At 43.2% G+C, this 20496-nt stretch overlaps 1 protein-coding gene across 2 annotated transcripts in view; it reads right to left on the reverse strand.

The window, feature by feature from the left end:
- Positions 1-20496, reverse strand: part of GRK3 (G protein-coupled receptor kinase 3) — a 71564-nt gene that overhangs the window by 18267 nt on the left and 32801 nt on the right. For both annotated transcript variants that reach the window (XM_069871433.1, XM_069871434.1), the window contains exons 3-9: positions 16073-16146; positions 11318-11419; positions 10619-10693; positions 9716-9777; positions 8535-8586; positions 7492-7583; positions 4768-4867 (exon numbers count right to left, since the gene is read on the reverse strand). In XM_069871433.1, coding sequence (XP_069727534.1) covers positions 4768-4867; positions 7492-7583; positions 8535-8586; positions 9716-9777; positions 10619-10693; positions 11318-11419; positions 16073-16146 — 557 coding nt within the window. The remainder of the gene's footprint in view (positions 1-4767; positions 4868-7491; positions 7584-8534; positions 8587-9715; positions 9778-10618; positions 10694-11317; positions 11420-16072; positions 16147-20496) is intronic.

Genomic DNA, 20496 nt, shown 5'->3' on the forward strand with positions numbered 1-20496 from the left:
TGCGGTGCTGATAGTGAAAGCTCTGGGAATCTCTAACAGAAACCCATTTCCTTCCCAACGGAGAAGCAGCACAACAGGGCGGCCTTGGGCAGAGCGGGGGCCGTGGGACCCGCCTCGGGGTGCCGAGCAGGAAAAGGAGGCAACAGCAAAGCCATCCTCACCCATCAAGGCAGTTTGAGGTCATCCTTCCACTAAACCTCAAACACAAAGCTTTATAAACTCAACCGTAACCCCCAAGGACTCCCACACCAGTTGACCTGATCCTGCAGTAACGTTCAGTCCTAACTGTATTTTATTGTTTACAGTGCAAACACCAATCCCAAACGCATCCCTGCAGGTATCTGAAACAACCTGCAGAAATTAATTAACGCTTAACAGCTAAATGGTCCTAGAAATAAGGAGAACATAGGCAAGGCAATATAGCATCTAACGAAGATATCACCTCTCCTTATAAACTTTGTGTCGATCAGAACTGCTCCCTACTGTAGTTACCTCTTAACTTCAGAGTAAAAGCTTTAGTATAATTATTAACTTAATTTTCTGAACGAAGTGGGTAATTCAGAAGCACCTTCAAGCCGGCTTCCTAAAACCTAGAGCAAAATAGTTACCCAGGAGGATTTAGTCATAGAACTTAGTCACCATGCACTGAAAAATAAAAGGTTGTTTCTACACAGTGCATGTCAGTATTTTTATGGATCTCACTTTTTAAAAGAAAATAAACCTGCAAGTGTAAATGTGATGCATAATTCATTTTGTCTAAGCCTTCCTAATATAATCACTACCTTTTCACTGTTTATCAGATGAGAAATTGTAGTGCCACAATATTTTTCTGACATACAAACCACTACAAAAGAGTATTTTCCAGAAAAACAATAACAAAAACCTTACAGCTGTTTTTTTTAAATGAAGCATAAAGCAAATTTCCCAAAGGAGTAATAGCTTGCTGCACTCAAGCTTCTGCTCTGAAAAAAAAATAAGCAACAATGTGTGAATTAAGAATAGTTTGGAAATAGTTCCTGACATGCAAACAATCCTGGATTAAGTCAAAAAACTTCCAGAAGAGAAATTACTGGCAATAAAACCATGCAGAAGCAAAAAAAAAAAAATAAAATCAGAATAACTATAAAAAAAATTGTAGGAACATAATAATTTAAAGACATTACCACACTAGCAATGACTTTAGAAGGAAGCATTTGATTCTGACTCTGAGAATACAGCCTTCAAGCACGGCTGTAGGAGTGACAGCAAGCAGGTTAAAAATGTGTTCAGAGCTCGGAGCAGCTGCACAGCATCTTTAAGCAAAGGGTGGCTCTGTCTTGACAGCTCTCGCTCAGGAAGATGTTCAAGTCAGCGATGGAAGCACAGAGCTGTTATCTGCCATGCCCACGGGTGTTCCCTCAAGTGAGTATCAAGATTTGGGAATATATTCTGGTTTTTGAGTGAAATTGAGACTCCTACAAACCTCAGTTCAAAACAACGTACCTGTTCTTGGAAAAAAACACTTGATGATTGATCTCAGATGTTTACTATTCGGCCTGTCTGCTCTTGCCATACCTTGTATTTATCAACCCTTGAGGGAATCTTGAATCCAATCTTAAATCAAATTATCCACAAAATATTTTGGTAAGAGCTTAACTGCCTGGTTTTTCAGAACGAGAGAAGCAGAAGACATGGTGGATAGGAGCCACAGCCCTGCCAAGCCCCTGCTCTTGCACAGCCTGCTGGAATGACCCCCTTCTACCCACTGGGAAAGGATTCATTAAATAACTGCTTCCTTCCAAAAACAGCATCTTTCGCAGGATTGTTTTACAGTCCATCAGCAGCGATGGGCTTCATCCTTCCGATGTTCCATTTCTTGAATGCCAGGCAAATATTGGGTATTAAATACGTAATTCTTTTTCTTTTAGCAGAAAGTATTTCCCTGACTATGCTAAGAATATCAAAATGCATTTCAGCTTCCAGCCTGAACATCTCTATGGGAGAAGAAGACAGGGCTCGCATCTTACAGAACAGGAAACCCAAACCTCAGCAACAGTTTGTCCGCGTTCCACCAACAGCCAGTGACAAAGCAAATACACCAGAGGAGAATCCAAGCAACACAGAGCTTGCTTTTTGTATCATCAGGCCACTCCAAGCAGCTTCCTGTGCCCTGCAGAGGTGTCTGTCCAACTCCTGAGCTGTGCTGATTCGAAACACGACCATGACAAGCTACTCTCACAATGCAGCCACGATGTACTTGACTTTGGGAGCTCCCTATTCAAGAAGTAGTTGTGAATGCCAAAATTTTACATGGATTATCAAAAATGATTACACAAACGTATGTGTAATCTGCACAGCTGTTATTATGTGCTTTGCAGAGACATCTGGATTCCCAGTTAAATGACTAATTGTACTGTGATGAACTTACCAGTTCCATTTTCTTCCAGGCAGCACATGAATCCTGTTGCTGGGGAAGGCATGCGCCATTCAATCCTAACAGTTTATACACAGGAATTAAATGAATCACCTTATTCTACTCTTTTCAAACCTTCTTAATTCTGCATATTCACAACCGCTCCGGTTTCTTTTGCACCAGCAGGTGGATCTGACCTGAATGGGCAGCATTTTGTACAAAATTTCGCTTTTCAAACTCTCTTTCAAATTTCTGAGAATCTAAGGAAGTTACGTTCCAATGAGTTGATAATCCTGAACAGAAAAATCCGACTGGTTTCTCTCGCTGTTCTGTTGCTTAATGACTCGCTGTGCGCTCTCACATAAGAAAACCAGCTCTGCCATTAGCAGCCTTATGAGCAATTTTCTTTTTGAATCGCTAAACATGAACATTCACATTCAGCACTGCAGCAACAGAATCACAAATTCAAGTTAATAGGACAATTATTACTAATTTGCCTACATGCCTTGTCTAGCCTCCACTCCAGGGCTTTGCCCCACCAGCTCTCAAGACTCATGACACTTCTGGACAAGCTGCAACTTCTCTGCAGTGACAAAAGTTAATTCAAAATGTCTAGCTGACAAATCCAAATTGCTAATTTCACAGATAAAAGAGCAAAGAAGTGCTTTCCAGGCCTTTGTCTATCTTTATGTTCAAGCCAAATGCAAATGTAATTCTGTGTTAAAGGAAATTCACTGACTCTTCATTTCAGCGCCTGCCTGCCCTTCTGCAAGGAAAAGTTGAGGAGAGGAGTTTCCAGTGTAGGATACAAGAAGAAACACCTCGTCCTTCCTTTAGAGCTTTGCAACAAGGGAAAAGTCCAACCCTGCAACGACACCTTGATGTGTAGCTTCCCTAGTTTCTGGTTTAGGACTTGCTTTACCAGGCTGTTTCTAACAGTAGAGGAAAATGATCTGATAGGTGGGAAGGAAAGTTCAAAAGCTCATCTTCTAGGGATGAAGCAGCAGCTTTCCTGTTCTGCCAATCTGCACCAGAGAGCACCTCAAATGTGTCTTGAGGCTGATAAGTACCAAGCGTGGCCTGATTCACAATGTTTCCACTTGACAATAAAAGGGCGCTGTGCAGCAATTATAACTGTAATGTATATGTAAGCCCTGAAAAAAACACCTCCATGATGTCAAGTCATGTTCACAGAAGACAAGGGCCACCACAGCCCGGGCAGCTCTCCTGCAGTGCCAAGTCTTGGACTATTGGTGGCTTTGAGACAACCCACCTTGAAGGCACTCAGATCAATGGACTCCCTGAACAACAGAACACAGCATGGAAGCTGTGCATGCACTTAAAGACAAAACAACGCGAAATGCATCACAAGTGAGATTTTGTTTTAAAAGAAATCCATATTTACTAACCCACCTGCGTCATGAGAACCAAAACCAGGATTTCCCTAATCTCTGCCACCTTCTAAGCCAAGTCAGCAATCCTCCCTCACGGTGGATGTTACGCTATTTGCACACCTATTGTACAAGCCTAGAACAAAATCACGCAGGATTCCTTCTCTGGGATGAGAAAAGGGGACGCATTTACACCGAGCTGCAAACTGAAATGTTTAATTCGTACACCACAACAGTCATGAGGAAAATTAACCTTTTTTTACCAGCACCACCTGTAACCATGGTGACACAAGCTGATTTCAAGTTTGGTTTAATGAGGCCAGTGTGCTCAGAAGGCTCTGGCACTGCGACGCCTGCTCTGAAGCTGCCTGAGCACAATGTGCTGTGGCCACTGCCCAACTGCTCTTTTGCAGGTAACACAGTCTGGAGAGACGAACGCCTCTTGGGTTGCTTTTTATGCACATTAGTGATACCAATAACTTGTGTGCTAGACAGGCAGACGTACTTTGTACACCTTGATAGGTTCTCAGCTGAAGTACATAAAGAAACAAAATGGAAAAGCTGGATAAGCTAATGTCAGTCACAGGAAAGGGAGGACAAACAGATCACTGAATTTTTTTCTCCAAAATAGCACCCTATATTCTACCAAGTCCTGTCTAACTAAAGCAGAAAAGGCAATTCTTTTACAAGGTGGAATAAATATTGGAAAAAGGAATATTTAAGAAATCAGAAGGGAGGCAGAGAGAAAGAGAGAGAATAAATTACTGAAGAAACAGAAACCTCCTCAAGCCTCTTTAGCACCCAAACTGAAAAACAAGCCTGCTTTTCCATTCTTATTCCAGACACGTTGCTAGTATCAGGGGGAAGGTTCTGGGTGGGTTATCTTTTGCACGTCACACAGGTGAACTGATGGAATATTTATCATATGTAACAGCTTTTATATTATTTGCAATAAAAAAAGAATAACAAATCAGTGATACTTACTCCTGTACTGACAAGAGACAGCATAATTCTTTCATTTAAGGCTAATGTTTCTCCTTGCTTCATCTTGATTCTCTTCTTATCTAAACATTTCATTGCATACCTGAAAATATTAACCGTTCAGAAAAAGTCCAAGAAAAAACCCTCCTATACTCAGAATTATCCGCTAGCAGTTATGCCATGCCTATTTATGGCATCCTGAAAGCAAGCTCTTTAACGACATACTTGGTACTAAAAAAATCATTACACGACTAAACAAGCAAACCTCACAGAATTAAAACATTCTCAACAGAAGCTTCCTAGCAGAGAAATGTGCTTTAACAAATAATTCTGTGTCTAAACAACCAGTGATAGAGGAATTACACATCATACATTCATTTTTTCAATATCTACAAGCAAGGATTTGCAGTGTGAATTCAATAACAGAAACCCTATTACAGTGGAGTAATTAATTCGAACAGTCTCAGCTCTACCAGGAAAGTAATATCTTGAACACACATCGAGTTTTTTTTTCACAAAAGAAAGGGTTTTTAATCTTCTACTGTCTGTATTAAGGTAATAACTTGTGCTCAAAAAAAGAACGTCACCCTAACAACCATCAAACACCAGCAGGATATAATTAGTCTGTGGATAGTTTTTCAAACCGTTAGGTGAGCCTACGATGAGAGAACAGCTGAGAAGGACATGTGTACTCCTCCAGAGAAGGTTTCCAGACACGGGCAGCCCTGGATTTTTAGGCCATTCGGTTTAAAATATGCTGAGGAAAACACCATCAACTGCTCATCAACTGCCTACGCCGTGCCAGCTCCGCACAGAAACAGGGCCTCGTATCACTTTCACTCTGCGCTCCCTGGAACAGCCACGTCATCCCTCGCCATGCATGTGTGGGGAGTGGGGGAAGAGTGAGCGTGAACATACTGGAATTTGAAGTTTCCAAAACAAGGAATATATTCACAGCACGTGCTCTCACTGAGAGTTCTGTAAACGGTGACTATAAATAACATTTCACACGCTACCCTTCATTTATGCTTTGACACCGCTGATCAGAGTGAACGGCTGGGGCCGCTTAAGGCTGACTGAAATCAAGGATCTCATTCTTCTATCGAGCTGCGTGCTCAAAAGCACTGCCGTCCCTCCCGCTTTGGACTGCTTTCTGCATTGTGCTGCTGGCCCCTATTTAGATGTCCTTGAAGGAGGTGATGTGAAAGAAGCCTCAGGTGTATCTTGGTGGGTTAGTGCAACACCGATGGCATTTACCTTAGAGGGGTGGCTTCCCAAGCTCCTTGCAGGCAGTAAGCGCAGCAGAGGCAGCCATCTAGAGTGGACGGGATCTGGATTAGGGATGGGTAAACAGGTTTGGATTAAGAAAGAACTAAACCAAACCTCTACCCAGAAACTGAACCTAATCTAAAGGTTTGCTTCAAATTTGAAAAAAAGGTTGGTTTTCCCACATTTCAGTTCTCTTTGCTCTATTTATACTTGATAAAAACTGTCCTTTGCTTCCCTTGCCAGTCCCAAGGTTTATCCACCTCTTGCCAGAGCAAAACTCAGACATGAAAATGACTGGGAATGTGAGAACTACCTCGTATGGGTGGATGCCTGCTTAGCGTGGCTCAAGCTAAATAAAACGTTTGGGTTGGTACACGGGCAAAAAAGTACCAAAGCAGGAATAAAGACAGTTTTGTTAGTACCAGGATTAATATAAATGCTTCAGGTCACTGCAAAAATACTGACCGTGATAGCAACATTAAGATGTCTTTCACTTGTTAATAGCTCAGAAATTTATTATTGTGAAGGATGCCAAGCACACACAAGTGCCAGTGAAGCCAGCCATAACCACAGAGACTTGGCACTTCAAACACGACACTCTTACTTAGAAAAGCGTAAGGATGGTCCCTTGGACTAAAATTGTTAGGAGAAAAGGAAGATGAAAGGGGTGGGGTGTAAATAAATATATAGATATTGGGAACAATTCGCTAAATCAACACTCAGATGTTCAAATCTGAACAAACCAGGACAATTCTGCCTAGGAATTGAAAACTGGTGAACAGTAAGACTAGAAAAAGAAAAATGCACACAGGGCTGATTCTTGGAGTTCTTACCAAGAGCTCTGTTAAACAGAAGTTCAGCACTGAACCTATTTTATTCCAAATGTACGTGAGGATCATTGCTTTCACCAGCGGAATGTGCTCATCAGGGCAGAAACCTCTGCAACTACACAAATCTAGAGTTTCACATTCAGGCTCTGCCCAGACCTGGCCCTACAGACTGAAGAGCACTGAGGTCACACTCCTGAGTCCTCCTCCAATGTTATGTCAGCACCAGCTCCGTGACACACTTTGCTGTGTGAAGAACAACAGGGGTAACCCCTCACACAATCACCACAGCTTCCACAAGAACATCGCTCGGCAGAGTCAGGCTCTGAGCCAGGAAATCATTTAAGTACATACTTAATTTTCAATACGTGTGCAGTCTCCATTCATTTTGACAAGAGCATTTAAATAAAAGATGTGCTTAAGAGCTCTGCCAGACTGAAGCCCTACTGCTTGGCAGGATTAAATATCAAAATATCCAAAACTCAGAACCTCTTGGGATAAAATTTAGTAACAAAGAACTCCACAGTAATGCAATGCTGCTTTCCAGTGACTTTGTAAGAAACAACTGCAAAGATTTCCTTACTAGTTCAGAGTTTACAATTACCTCTAAAAAAAGTGTGTATATACTCACATTTTTCCAGTGTCTGCTTTTCTGCAACCATACACTTCACCAAATCCACCTCTTCCTATTATTCTATGTACACTAAAATCATTCATTGTCAGCTGCAAATGACAAAAACCAAAACAAAATCAGACTTGATTTTTCAGTACTTAAAAACTTACTGTAAAAACATCTAAATCATTATTAGCTGCAACTCTAATAATTATTGTCGAGAAAACGGCCTCAGCTTGCACCAGAGGAGGTTTAGATTGTTTATCAGGAAAAATTACTGAAAGAGTGGAAGAGGCCGCCCAGGGCAGTGGTAGAGTCTCCAAACCTGGAGGGGTTCAAAACACGTGTAGAAGTGGCACTTTGGGACGTGCTTTAGCAGGCACGGTGGTGTTGGGCTGACCATTGCACTGGATGAGCTTAGAGCTCTTTTCCAACCTTAATCATTCTATAATTAACGTTTTAAAATACTTAATCATTGTAATTTGTAGTGCATTTATTGTTTTGGTAAAAGGAGCCCCTTTATTGTTTCTGTTTCAATATCAGTGCAAGCACTATGGTCTGAAGGACAAACAAGAGGAATGAGAGTGTTATTGCCAACGACTGACCACCTCATTTGTACCACAGCCTGCAGGAGAGGAGGGTTCTCCCTACAGACAGGGGCGTAATGGAGCCACAGACAGGGACAGAAGCAGGGGCACTAGGGACAATGTCAGAACGGCAGTGGGAAAAGGAGACGGACGGTGTCTGAGGTCAAGAGAAGCAATTCTGGCAGCTCAGGTTCTTTCAGCTATGATCAAAAATCAAAAAAACTATTAACTTAAGACAGGACATCCAGAAAGGAACTGTTAGGCCTGGATCATCTTTAAGGTCCCTTCCAACCCAAACCAGTCTATGATTCTACAACTGTTCACAGCACCTTCTCTACTGTCTGAGAACAGAAGAGCAGTTCAGTAACATTCCCCACCCTCCTCAACAAGGCTTTCCAGAAGCAGCTTTCAAACCCGAACATCATCTTTCCCGCATCAGCATGTGACAGGATAAATACACATAGAGCTACTTACATGAATATTTAGTTCTACATTTTTCCATTGACAAAATCTTGTAAACTTGTCACTGTAAAAAAAAGTTTGAAAGTTGTCTGAGACCACTGTGAATTATTACAGGAAATGTCAAAATTCTGGTATTTAAAATAAAGTTTGTGCTAGGGTGTGTTGTGATATTTATTAAACAACAGCCTTCCTTTCAAACAATTGTAATCTTACCCCCACCAAGAAAAACAATTACTGGGCAGTACACACTTAATATTTTACATTCTTCTAATAGAAAGATCTCAGATAACCTTATCCCTGTAACTCTAAGTGCTCAGCGTGTCCTCACAGCTCTCCTTCAGAGTTTTTAATTTTTAAGACAACTCAGTTTGGAACTAACAGACATTTAAATTGCGTAAAGAGGAAGATAATTCTACGAAAACAGAGGCAGCTCATTTATGTTAATGAACCTCCGTATACTCCAAGGAACACTTTAAACTCATTTTATCTTCAAATAGGAAAAACGTCAATAATACCGCAAGCTGTTGCCAAAAAATAGTTTCTCATTTCTCCATAAATAATTAAGTATTTGTTTTCAGAGTAAGAAATAATAGCTCGATGGAAGCGTTTCTACAATTATCTCAATTTGGCTGCAGCACATCACCATATTGGTTATACAGCAGGTTTGGCTGCTGCTGGATGAGAGCCGTGCTTCACATACCCTGCCTGAACGAGCAGCTCCGTTAAGGGTAAGGGGGCTGCTCGGCTGAACCAGGTCTATGTCTCGTACACTTTACCAGACCTTTCCTGCCCCACCCCTGGAGGTGTTCAAGGCCAGGTTGGATGGGCCTTGGGCAGCCTGATCCAGAGGGAGGTGTCCCTGCCCATCACAGGGGGCTGGAACTGGAAGATTTTTAAGGCCCCTTCCAACCCAAACTATTCTATGATTCTAAGAATGTAGTTCTGCATTCTTAAACCTCTGAGATCAAACTGCAATCTACTACTAGTGCTATACAGAGCAACAACAAAACCTATCATCTTAACAACCTTTCCATCTTGACATTAATCACGATATACAACATGGCTACTCATTTGCTGATAATTCAATTAAATGAAGTTTATTCAACATTTGTAGCCTTATTTTACAGTAGTACTTAAGGGACCTGGCTTCCTGCTCCATCAGGTACAAAGTCCAGACAATGTCATACTCATACCTTTCCATAAATTTCTGAAATATTTTTCCTCGGAGACTATCACAAATTTCTTCTATATATGGCTAAAAGGGTGAAGAAACACAAATAGTATTTAAGCATACAACAAACCGATCATGCAATACCACCCATTACAGATATCCCACACTGGCCCTACACAACCACAGCAAAGCATTCTCTTTAAGGGCTCCATGAAGCATTTCAGCTTCCTTTGGCCTTCAAGATCCGAGCAGGTGCCCTGAAGTCAAACATAAAATATTGCCATGAGCTAGAAAACCTTAAATGTTTGCCCTGGGGGCTGTACCAAAGCACAGCACATGCCTGAGGACAGGACTGACAACAACAAATCCTGCAGAGCCTGTACTTCCCAGAGCTCCTGCCAGGCTCCATCCTTTTGGTGCTTCTTTCTTCTCTGTCCTTAGTAAGGAACCAGCACCTTCATTTAACCAGTGACTCTAAAGAAATGCTGTCTCTCAGCGTGTAAAGGCAGGCAGTGATCTCAAATCCCAACCCAATTAGCGGTGAGATATAACTGCAGCGATGGAGTTATCAATTTGTCAGTTTGTCCAATTGCTATATCAAAACTAGTTCGCAATCTGCATATTTTTGCAATATATAAAAATACATTCAGAAACGTTGAGGCTTTGAACAACCTGATCCAGTGGAAGGTGTCCCTGCCCATGGCAGCTGGGGGGAACTGGATGGGCTTTGAGGTTCCTCCTGATCCAAACCATTCTATGATTAATTTGTAATTTTTATTTGACATAGAAAAGCATTCTAATATCACTATTAGCAAAGCGTAAGTCCCAGTACCAATTTATTCCGTCTCCTTAAATAACAGGTACAAAGTCACTTACTACGAAAGAAGTGAAGAAAACTCTGAACATTCAGACTGTCTTAACTCACCTGAAAAAGGCTGGCTGGCACTTGTTTCTTGACTAAATGTGTTTGTACATGATCTACAGCTTGTTTGGAGAAAGGCTTTGGAAAAAGAAAAAGAATGATTTCAAACAGTTGAAATGTAAGAAGTTTCATTAAGGTCCACAGTACTGTTGTTAAAGCTTCAAACGTATTAAAAAAATGCACACACTACAGCATAAATGCAATATATTAAATACATTGAAGTATATTCTTGTGAAACATGCAGAATGAGCCAGTAAAACAGATATCCTAAAGCAGAAAAGTGGGAGAAAGTAATGTGAGGAGGAGAAAGGTGAAGGTAAACGGGCTAGAAGATCCTCCTTTAGTGAATTCATGACAAATCCCACACACAGGATCAGCTCCAGGGACAGAAAATGACAGGGACTTTCTAACCCTACAGAGCTGATAAAGCACGCTTGACAAAAACTGCTTACACCCTTCATCCAAAGGGCCTAGAGAGCCCTACTGCAGACGTAAAACACAATGGAAATTTTCCTTTAAAATAAGAGTAAATTAAGCTGTTCAATACGTATCAATGAGCCAAAGCCTCAGATGGGAGAAACACGCACTGTCATCAACAAGTCTTAATTGTTCTCTGAATGAAACAGCAGTTACTTTGAATTATCACCATGTCAAGCTACTCAAGTAAGGTGAAGAGCAGTGTGAAACTGGAACAATACACACATGGGAACAGGACAGAAGCTCCTTCATGATGTACGTGTCATAAATCTGCCGACTTCGGGTTAGACGCTCATCCTCAGAATCCAGTTTCTCATATTCTTTTATCTGCAATAAAAAAAGAAGGATCCACTGGATGAGCCCATTCCTAATGAATTTCCATTAACAATAGGACTCCAGCTGAAGTTTGATTTTACTTTATTCTTGATTTAATAAAGACTTAAAGGAAAAACATCTGCAGTACCATCATTATGGTTGACCTTAGACTATCCCCCCCTCCTAGGATTTTTATGCAAGGAAACCAATTTGCTTAAAAATACTACAAAGCTTTGTGTTCTTCAATTGGAAAGGGACTAAGCTGAAGCAGCCTGTTTCCCTCCACCTACCTGTCGCCAGAGCATGAACCTGTGCAGGGGAAGTCAGAAGCAAACTGAGCGAGAGCAGGACAAGCAAACGTGCACAGCAACATTGCTGAAGGTTTTCTTCCCCTCTGCTCTGTTAATAGATGACGAGCGCTGACCCTGCTCACCTAACACTCAAGAGCGCTGACCCCTTTCTCGGATTATTTCACTCGATGCTCTGTACTATGCATGCACATCAGACCGTGCCCTTTTCCAAGCTCCTGGGACTGGCAGAGGAGTTGTGATATTACCCAGGCAGCCCAACCATCGCGTGGGGACAGCCCTTGGCTACCAGCGCAGCGCCTGAGCATCCCTCTCCAGGGCAATTACTGCACGCTAAGGACAGATATCCAAGCAAGAATGTAAAGTACGTTTCAAAGTGTTCACCCAGCTCAGCTACACACTGAATGCGAATCCTAAAGGTGGCTAGAAAAACAGTTTCATAAAACATGGTGAGTTTCTTCAGGTGTGATGCAGGAGGTCAGTGTGTTCCAGGTGAAGCAACAGCAATCACATCAGAGCAATTTACAGAACAAACCCAGAAAATCAGTTCCAGACCAAAAAAAAAAAAATCTCACTAAGTCCAAGGGTCCTTTGGATTGTATTTAGGGAAAGAGTTCATCAGAAGGGACCTCAAAGCCCAGCCAGTCCCACTCTCTGCCACGGGCAGGGACACCTCCCACTGGATCAGGGGCTCCAAGCCTCATTCAACCTGGCCTTGAACCCCTCCAGGGATGGGGCAGCCACCACTGCTGTGGGCAGGAAGCTGCTGCTTAGGAAGAACAGTTCTTCCTAAGGTCTCGTCTAAATCTGCCCTCTTGCAGCTGCAAAGAGTTCCCCCTCATCCTATCCCTGCGCTCCCTGATCAAGAGCCCCCTCCCAGCTCTCCTGTAGGCAGGAGTTCCTCCAGGTCCGACAGAATGTGAAAACGCATACAAGATATTTAGGGAAAAATTTAGGTCAGCTCTCATTGCTGGACCCCCCTAGCATCAGCCTGTGAGGTCCCAGCATCCATTTGAACGTCAGTGTGCAGACTTGCTCTGGATCCCTACAACAACCCAAGAAAACCAGGGCAGAGTTAAAACCCAGCTGGATTTAATTCAGTGCCTGTCTGAGAAGGAACAGGCCATACCCGAGCCGTCTGTGCTGTCAGCCCACAGACTAAACCCTGCACAAACCATGTATCAGAGCATCTCCTTCGAGGCAGTCAGAACATCCTGGCTGGCCCTCCAGGCACGAGAAGTACAGCTCGGCTGCTCCTGCCAGCCACGCTTTAATAGCCAGAGCAGCACCAGGGCTGACAGAAAGCACATTTTTCAGGACTTTTAAAAGTAAAGACTTTTAAAGATGAGATTTGCCTCTACATCACAATAAACTTTTCTTTCCCTTCATTCAGAGGCTGCTCCTTTTACCAGATGAGCTGTACCTCATAGCTCTTGAACAGGTCTCCACATGACAAACCCAGGCCAATCTATCCTGGAAGGTAGAACACTGTAATTAAACTCGTTATTTTTCTAGCTGTAATCCTCTTGTTTGCTGACTACGATAAGGCAACAGTTCCACCACGATTTGCCATCTGTGACTACTTCCCCCTTGGTACCGATTTATAATTAAAATGATTCAAAACATCTTTGCCAAAGAAACACTTTTTAATTAATGCAATGCTGGAAAATAATTAGAAGCACAGGAGAAAGCCTAATGCATATCAGATTATCTTACCTGAACATAATCTCCTGCCTTTCAATACCTATTTTATTAAAGCACCTAACTGCACCCAAAGCAGAGGGGGCTCTCAAAACAGCCCCCCCAACACGCTGGCACCAGGACAGCAGCTCTCCCACCTGCACTCACAGTGAGCTCTGCAACCTAAGTCCCTTTGCTTTAAAGGATCATAGAATAATTAAGGATGGAAAAGATTTCTAAGATCATCAAGTCCAACCATCAACCCAGCCTGCTAAATCATGTCCCAACGCACCACATCTACACATTTTTTCAACCCCTCCAGGAAAGGAGACTCCACCACTGCCCTGGGCAGACCCTTTCAATGTTTCACCACTCTTTCAGGAAACAAATTTGTCCTACTATCCAATCTAAGCCTCTCCTGGTGCAACTTGAGGCCATTTTCTCTCATCACTTCCACTTGTTACTTGGGAGAGGAGACCAACATCCACCTCGCCACAACCACCTTTCAGGAGCTGCAGAGAGGCATGAGGTCTCCCCTCAGCCTCATCCTCTCCAGGCTGAACAACCTCTCGTCCCTCAGCCACTCCTCATGAGACTCGTGCTCCAGACCCTTCCCCAGCTCTGTTCCCTTCTTCAGACACGCTCCAACCCCTCAATGTCCTTCTTGTACTGAGGGGCTCAGTATTCAAGGTGTGGCCTCACCAGCACTGAGTACAGGGGCACAATCGGTTCCTTGGTCCTGCTGGCCATGCTACTTGTGATGCAACCCAGGATGCTGTTGGCCTTCCTGGCCACCTGGGCCACTGCTGGCTCATGTTCAGCCGCTGTTGACCAGCACCCTCAGGTCCTTCTCTGCCAGGCAGCTTTCCAGCCGCTCTTTTGCAAGCCTGGAGCGCCTCACGGGGTTGTTGTGTCCCAAGTACAGGACTCAGCACTTGGCCTTGTTCAACCTCATCCCACTGGCCTCGGCCCAATTCTATTTGTAAAGATTTGGAGAAGGGGACAACAGGTGACAAAGTCACATATTCCCCAGCTGCTCAGCTGAGAGAACGTCCTCCCAAACGCACTGCCAGACACCTCTCCTCATACAGGTGATGTGATGAGACACCACTCCTGTGATCACATTGAACATGCGCCTCTGACATATCAAACCAGTTTTACAAGTTCATTAAACAGAACATTACTGCACCTTGCCAAAAAAGACAGCGACAGGCAGAGCTGGGAGTGTCACCATTTATACTCATCATCTGTCTCCCTCAGTATCGCTCCCGCCCCACAGAGAATGCACCGTGTCAGCTTGCATTTCAACCCTTCCCTGGCAAACTCCAGCTCGCCTCAAGGAAAGTGTCTGACAAGGTATCTTTTCAAAAACTGAAATCGGAATGCATCAGTTTTCAAGCATCTAGCAGCTCTTTTTCTTCTTTTTTTTCCTCTCTTTTTTTTTAATTGAAACCGATCTGGATGAATCATCCAGCCAGTAAATGCTCGATCGTGACTTAAACTGCAGTAACATGAAATCCCTGGAGTAAGGAGCCCTTCTACATGAAGCAGTTTTTAACGTAGCAACGTACTGGAATTATCCTACATGTAATAAATGCAGTCAGTACATCAAATATATGAAAAAAAGACAAGCTTCTGAATCGGCTGTCATAGAAGAAAACGCAATGAACCTCCCTTTAAATATCTTTAATGGGATCTTTCGAAAAGTAGATGACAAAGCACTGAAATTCTTTTTAGGCAACATTTTGCTAATAACCTAAAAATACAATCTCAAATTGCTTCAGAGATAAAGAGGCAGCCAAAAATATCTCACTAAACAATCTTTTACAACACCTCTTTTTGATTACTTATGAGAGTGGTATCTTCAGTGCATAAAAACATGAAAACAATAGAGAAAGATTCTTTATTGACAGCAAGTATCTAATTTGAGTGGGGAAACTGCGTATTGCTGAGTCTTTATCTCTGAACTGATAACCGGTTCAGCCTATTTTGTGCTGCTAGCCCACAAGCAAGAAACGTTTTATATCAGCAGCTTCCCAGTAATCCAGACAAGAGGTTATCTCAGGCAGCATTTCTAATTAATACAGAGCAATACAGGCTGCATTCACAAAGCACGTGTGCCTGTTTTAACCAAAGCCAGCACCTACGACAGGATTAACCGCAGTTTTATATTTAGAGTGTCACAAAAATAACAAGGAATGAATGGAGCGATGAGACTCATCAGGTTTCCGGAGCAGCCCTTGCAGGAGCGCTGCCGGGGCCCTCTCTGCGAGGGAAGGACACGGCATGCTCTACCCGTGCTCTTCAGAAATATTAATCCCTCGGGATGCATGCCTGCCCCAGGCACCATGCCTGTTTGTTTCTTTGTTCTTTATCTCATGATAATGGAGAACAACTGACCTTATCGATCTAAAGCATCTCCTCTACTTCATTCTGCAGGATCCTCTTACCCATCTGCAGTGCTTGGCAGGGCTTTTCTGCATCCCTGTGGCTGGGACTCCTTAGAAATCTCAGAAGCCAGTGCCAGCCTCAGCTGTCCTTACATCACTCATACAACACCATGGACAGCTGGACTCTGTTGTCTTTTCTATAGGTAAAGGATGTTTGAGAAAGCAAAGTCCTCCTCAGCCTCACCCCCCTGCAGCCCAGACCCCAAACTCAATGAGCACCCGCTTACCTCTTCATAAAACTTGAGTTGAGGGACGGCTTCATCGATCTCATTCATGCAATAGTCTTTAAAAAGCAGAAATCCTGGAAAGAAAAGAATAAAACATATAAAATTACAGATAAAATGTATCATTTAACTTGTAAGGAGAGATACAAACCCACCCGGGTAATATCATGGATTGCACATACCTGTCTAAGTACCCCTGATTGCCAGGGCTTAGCAATACTGACTATCAAGCAGCTCTGTTCCGAACACAACAGCATCATAAACCTCTCTCACCTCCCATAGGTATACGAAGCATATTCCAATTTCTAACTGCTTACAGTTCTACAAGATGTTTTCACAATGCACTGAAATATCTCACTCCTCTTCACGGAGAACATTTGGTTTCTTTTTTTCAGAGTAAAACCTGGCTGCTATTCATGTTTTGGGTTTTTTGAAACAGATCTACCTACTTTTTATTGATAAAATACCAACCTCTTCTGCGCTCCAATTTTGGAATTACTGGTTAATATCATCTCTAATAGCGTTTACAGCACAATAAACTACATCGTGATCTTTATCATTCCTTTGCAAGTAATTGAAAACATGACTTCTGCAGCCTGCTGATGAGTATTTTCCATTATAAGCATTTTAATGCTCTTTTACAAGCTTCATCTCATGGAATTGCTGTCTTTACATCCACCTGAGCTGGTACCTGCTGCCCTTTGCAGGGGTAACTTGGTGCTGTTCACTGTATGGGACATCCGCAAGCCCCTTGGAGCTGTAAACGGATGGGCTTGTAGTTCACTGCAGCAGGCAATACCTTCCTTTCTTTAAAATCACTGCACACCCATCTTTTGGAGGTAAGAACACAAAGGCATAAACCAAAATAACAACACAAGCGAGAGAAGGCAGAGCAGCAAACACGAGGGCTGGCACTGGCTGAGAACCGCTCCATCCTGCTCCCCTGCTCCGTTCCTTTCCCAACAGGGCAGCGCATCAAGATATAAAACACCCCTTTTTAATTTAAAACATATATATATATATATTTCTTTTTACATTTTTTTAATCAAAATGTAATTGTAATTTGAACTTACAACAAAATTCTATAACCCAAAAATGAGCACAACACTGTATGCTCAACAAAGAAATAAAGGGACCCTCTACACCATCTCATGTTTTCCAGAGCTTCTTTAAAAACCTGCAAATCAACTCCACATGCCTGGTACTGATTTCATTGCCGTGCATTCAGGGAAGCACTGAACTGTCAGTTATGAACATCACATCCTTTCAACTCGCTATCACCTCATTTTATCAAAGACTTAAATAAGAAAGAAACCCACCAGCTGCCCAGAAGTGAAACCATCAGTCACAGAGGGACAAAGCAAGGCTAATCAGGCAAAGAAAACCTTTAATTTATGTATAATGACATTAATCAGCTTCTTGGTAGCCCCTCCAGCTATATCTGGACCCCAAGTTATTTTTCCTATTGGAAGTGCTTGTTTTCCTGGAGTCCCCTGGGTTTATTTGGTCCCAATCAGAACACTAGAAAAGGGATTACAACCAGACAATTCCTATATTTCACTTCACTTATTTAGCCGATCACAATGAGATTTCGAAGATTATACAAATTGAGTTTGGTTGCCGAAATAAGGGTGAGATCTAATTACGAGATTCTCTTATGAGATTCTCCAAACTTTCTAATTATTGTCAACAAAAACAATCATTCTTGAAATGTTTTCTAAATAACTGTGCTTTTTCCGAAAGCAAACAAACAAACTGACCCTGAGTTTTCAATTCCTTAAAAGCAATTTGCAATTAGAGTGCTTTTTTTTTCCTCTCTTTTTTTAAGGGCTTCTCTTGGTTCCTATTTTACTGGAAATGCTCTCAATAAGTTGCCTTCCCTTCTTGCAGAGGAGACTGAAGCACAGCCCAGGAGCAGCCCCTGCAATCCCTGGGATGGAAACAGCAGCAGAACGGAGCAAAATAACGCTGAATTGACTGAACTTTTATTTGGACAATGAACCAAAGACGATTACAGCCGTGTAATTAAGAGACTAAAGAGTGGCACAAACAGCAATGAATGCAGTGAAAGAAAAATCCCTGGCATGGTCCCAGCTCCTGGCTGGTCCCCAACAAAACCCACAAACAACAAAAAAAAAAAGCCCACAAAGACAACTGTGGGAGGAGTGTGAAAATATCCCAACACAAATTTGCAACAATGCCATGCCAAACATTTCAGCCCTGCTTAATATTTTCCAAACTTTTTAATTTAATTATTGTAGAGAAAGAAAAGGCTTGCAAGGCTGGAGAACAAGGAACAATAGGCGGCTTCTGCTGCCTGCCTTACCCAGCCCGCTTCAACCCAAGCCTCTGTTCTAAACCACAGGGCTCTGCAAAAAAAATGAGAGATATCCAAACCAAGGAGTTAGAAACTTCTATAGATGATCTGATCTCTCCAGGGAGACCTCATAGCTGCCTTCCAGTAAGTACTGCTTATACACAAGTATAGACATTCAGAAATGGGCCAAGAAGGCTCAAGTGAGTGCAGGCAGAGAGAAAACACCATCTTTGGTATGGAAATCACTTTGCTCTGTATCAAGGATGGGACAGGCTGAGAGAGTCGGGGTTGTTCAACCTGGAGAAGAGAAGGCTGCAGGGAGACCTCAGAGCAGCTTCCAGCACTGAAAGGGGCTCCAGGAAAGCTGGGGAGGGGCTCTGGATCAGGGAGGGCAGGGGAGAGGACGAGGGGGAATGGCTTTAAGCTGAAAGAAAGCACATAAAGATTAGAAAATAGGATGAAATGTTTTGCTGTGAGGGTGGGGAGGTCCTGGCCCACGTTGCCCAGATCAGGGGTGGCTGCCCCATCCCTGGAGGGGTTCAAGGCCAGGTTGGATGGGGCTTGGAGCCCCTGATCCAGTGGGAGGTGTCCCTGCCCATGGCAGGCGTGGGACTGGATGGGCTCTGAGGTCCCATCCATCCCAAACCATTCCATGATTAATACAGTCGCAATAAGTTACAGCCGTATGAATCAATACTGAGAAAGCACTGTTAGGTTCCAGCGAGGATGAGCGAATTATAACAGCAGCATTTTAAAACGCATGATAAAAAAAACCCCCAACCATTAAAAAATGCTGCAGTAAAACAAATTGTAGCATGAAACATCTCTTCTCCATGAAGTTACCAAGGTTGAATTATTCACTAGTAGGACATCCAAGAGACGTGCAAGCCCACGACAGCAGCGTTCTCCCAGCAACCTGAAGATCAGCTGGGCAGTGGGAGACAATGTGGTCCTCAGCCCCGGTGGGTGGGTACCCCGCACGGGGATGGATCCTGCTCTTCACCCTGAGCACAGCCCTGTCTGTTACGGCAGGAGCTCACAGGGAAATTTTCTTGTAATGAGAAGAATGGTTAAGTGCTTTTTTTTTATTGTAATTTTTACAAGTTGCAAGAGGGGAAAAAATAACCACTTGAAAAGGTCAGCACCATTTGAGAAGAATATTATTCTAGCACTTGGGGAGTGTTTAACACATAAATTAGTGCATTGGCTTTCATCAGCTATTCACCACTGTCTTTAACAAAAAATACATTACCTATTCAGAAAAGCTGTTTGATAGCAGTTAGGTTTAAAGAAAAATACATTTTGCAAGTTTAATGAAGAGTCTATGGGCTGGAAGCATTTATGTCCATAGATCAAGATACATTGAATACGCACCTGCAGCTCATCAAAAACCTGGGATTGCACACAGGCCAACTCCCCTCAACTGAAAGGTTTTGGGTATTATTTTTTGAGAAGATGTGCTAGAACCCAACCACGACAGGGAATCTGTTCCATAAGCTTTCCAGTTTAGAAAGCCAGACACACGTGCTGCTTTGCAAACGAGCACCAGGCTATTTCACAGAATCACAGGATGGGTTGGGTCAGAAGAGACCTTAAAGCCCATCCAGTCCCACCCCTGCCATGGGCACGGACACCTCCCACTGGATCAGGGGCTCCAAGCCCCATCCAACCTGGCCTTGAACCCTTCCAGGGATGGGGCAGCCACCCCTGCTCTGGGCAACCTGGGCCAGGACCTCCCCACCCTCACAGCAAAATATTTCTGCCAAAGATCTCATCTCAATCTCCCCTCTTTCAGCTGAAACCCATTCCCCCTCGTCCTACACCTGCCCTCCCTGATCCAGAGCCCCTCCCCAGCTTTCCTGGAGCCCCTTTCAGTTCTGGAAGCTGCTCTGAGGTCTCCTTGTAGCCTTATCTCCAGGCTGAACAACCTCAACTCTCTCAGCCTGTCTTTGGATGGGAGACGCTTCAGCCCTCGGATTATCTTCATAGCTCTCTTCCAGACTCACTCCAACAGGTCCACGTCCTTCCTGTGCTGAGGATTCAAGAACTGGACACAGGTAGGGTCACAGAGCGGAGCAGAGGGGCAGAATCCCCTTCCTCCCTGCTGGTC

Source organism: Phaenicophaeus curvirostris, chromosome 17 (genome assembly GCF_032191515.1).
Source record: "Phaenicophaeus curvirostris isolate KB17595 chromosome 17, BPBGC_Pcur_1.0, whole genome shotgun sequence".
In the NCBI taxonomy this organism is placed as follows: Eukaryota; Metazoa; Chordata; class Aves; order Cuculiformes; family Cuculidae; genus Phaenicophaeus; species Phaenicophaeus curvirostris.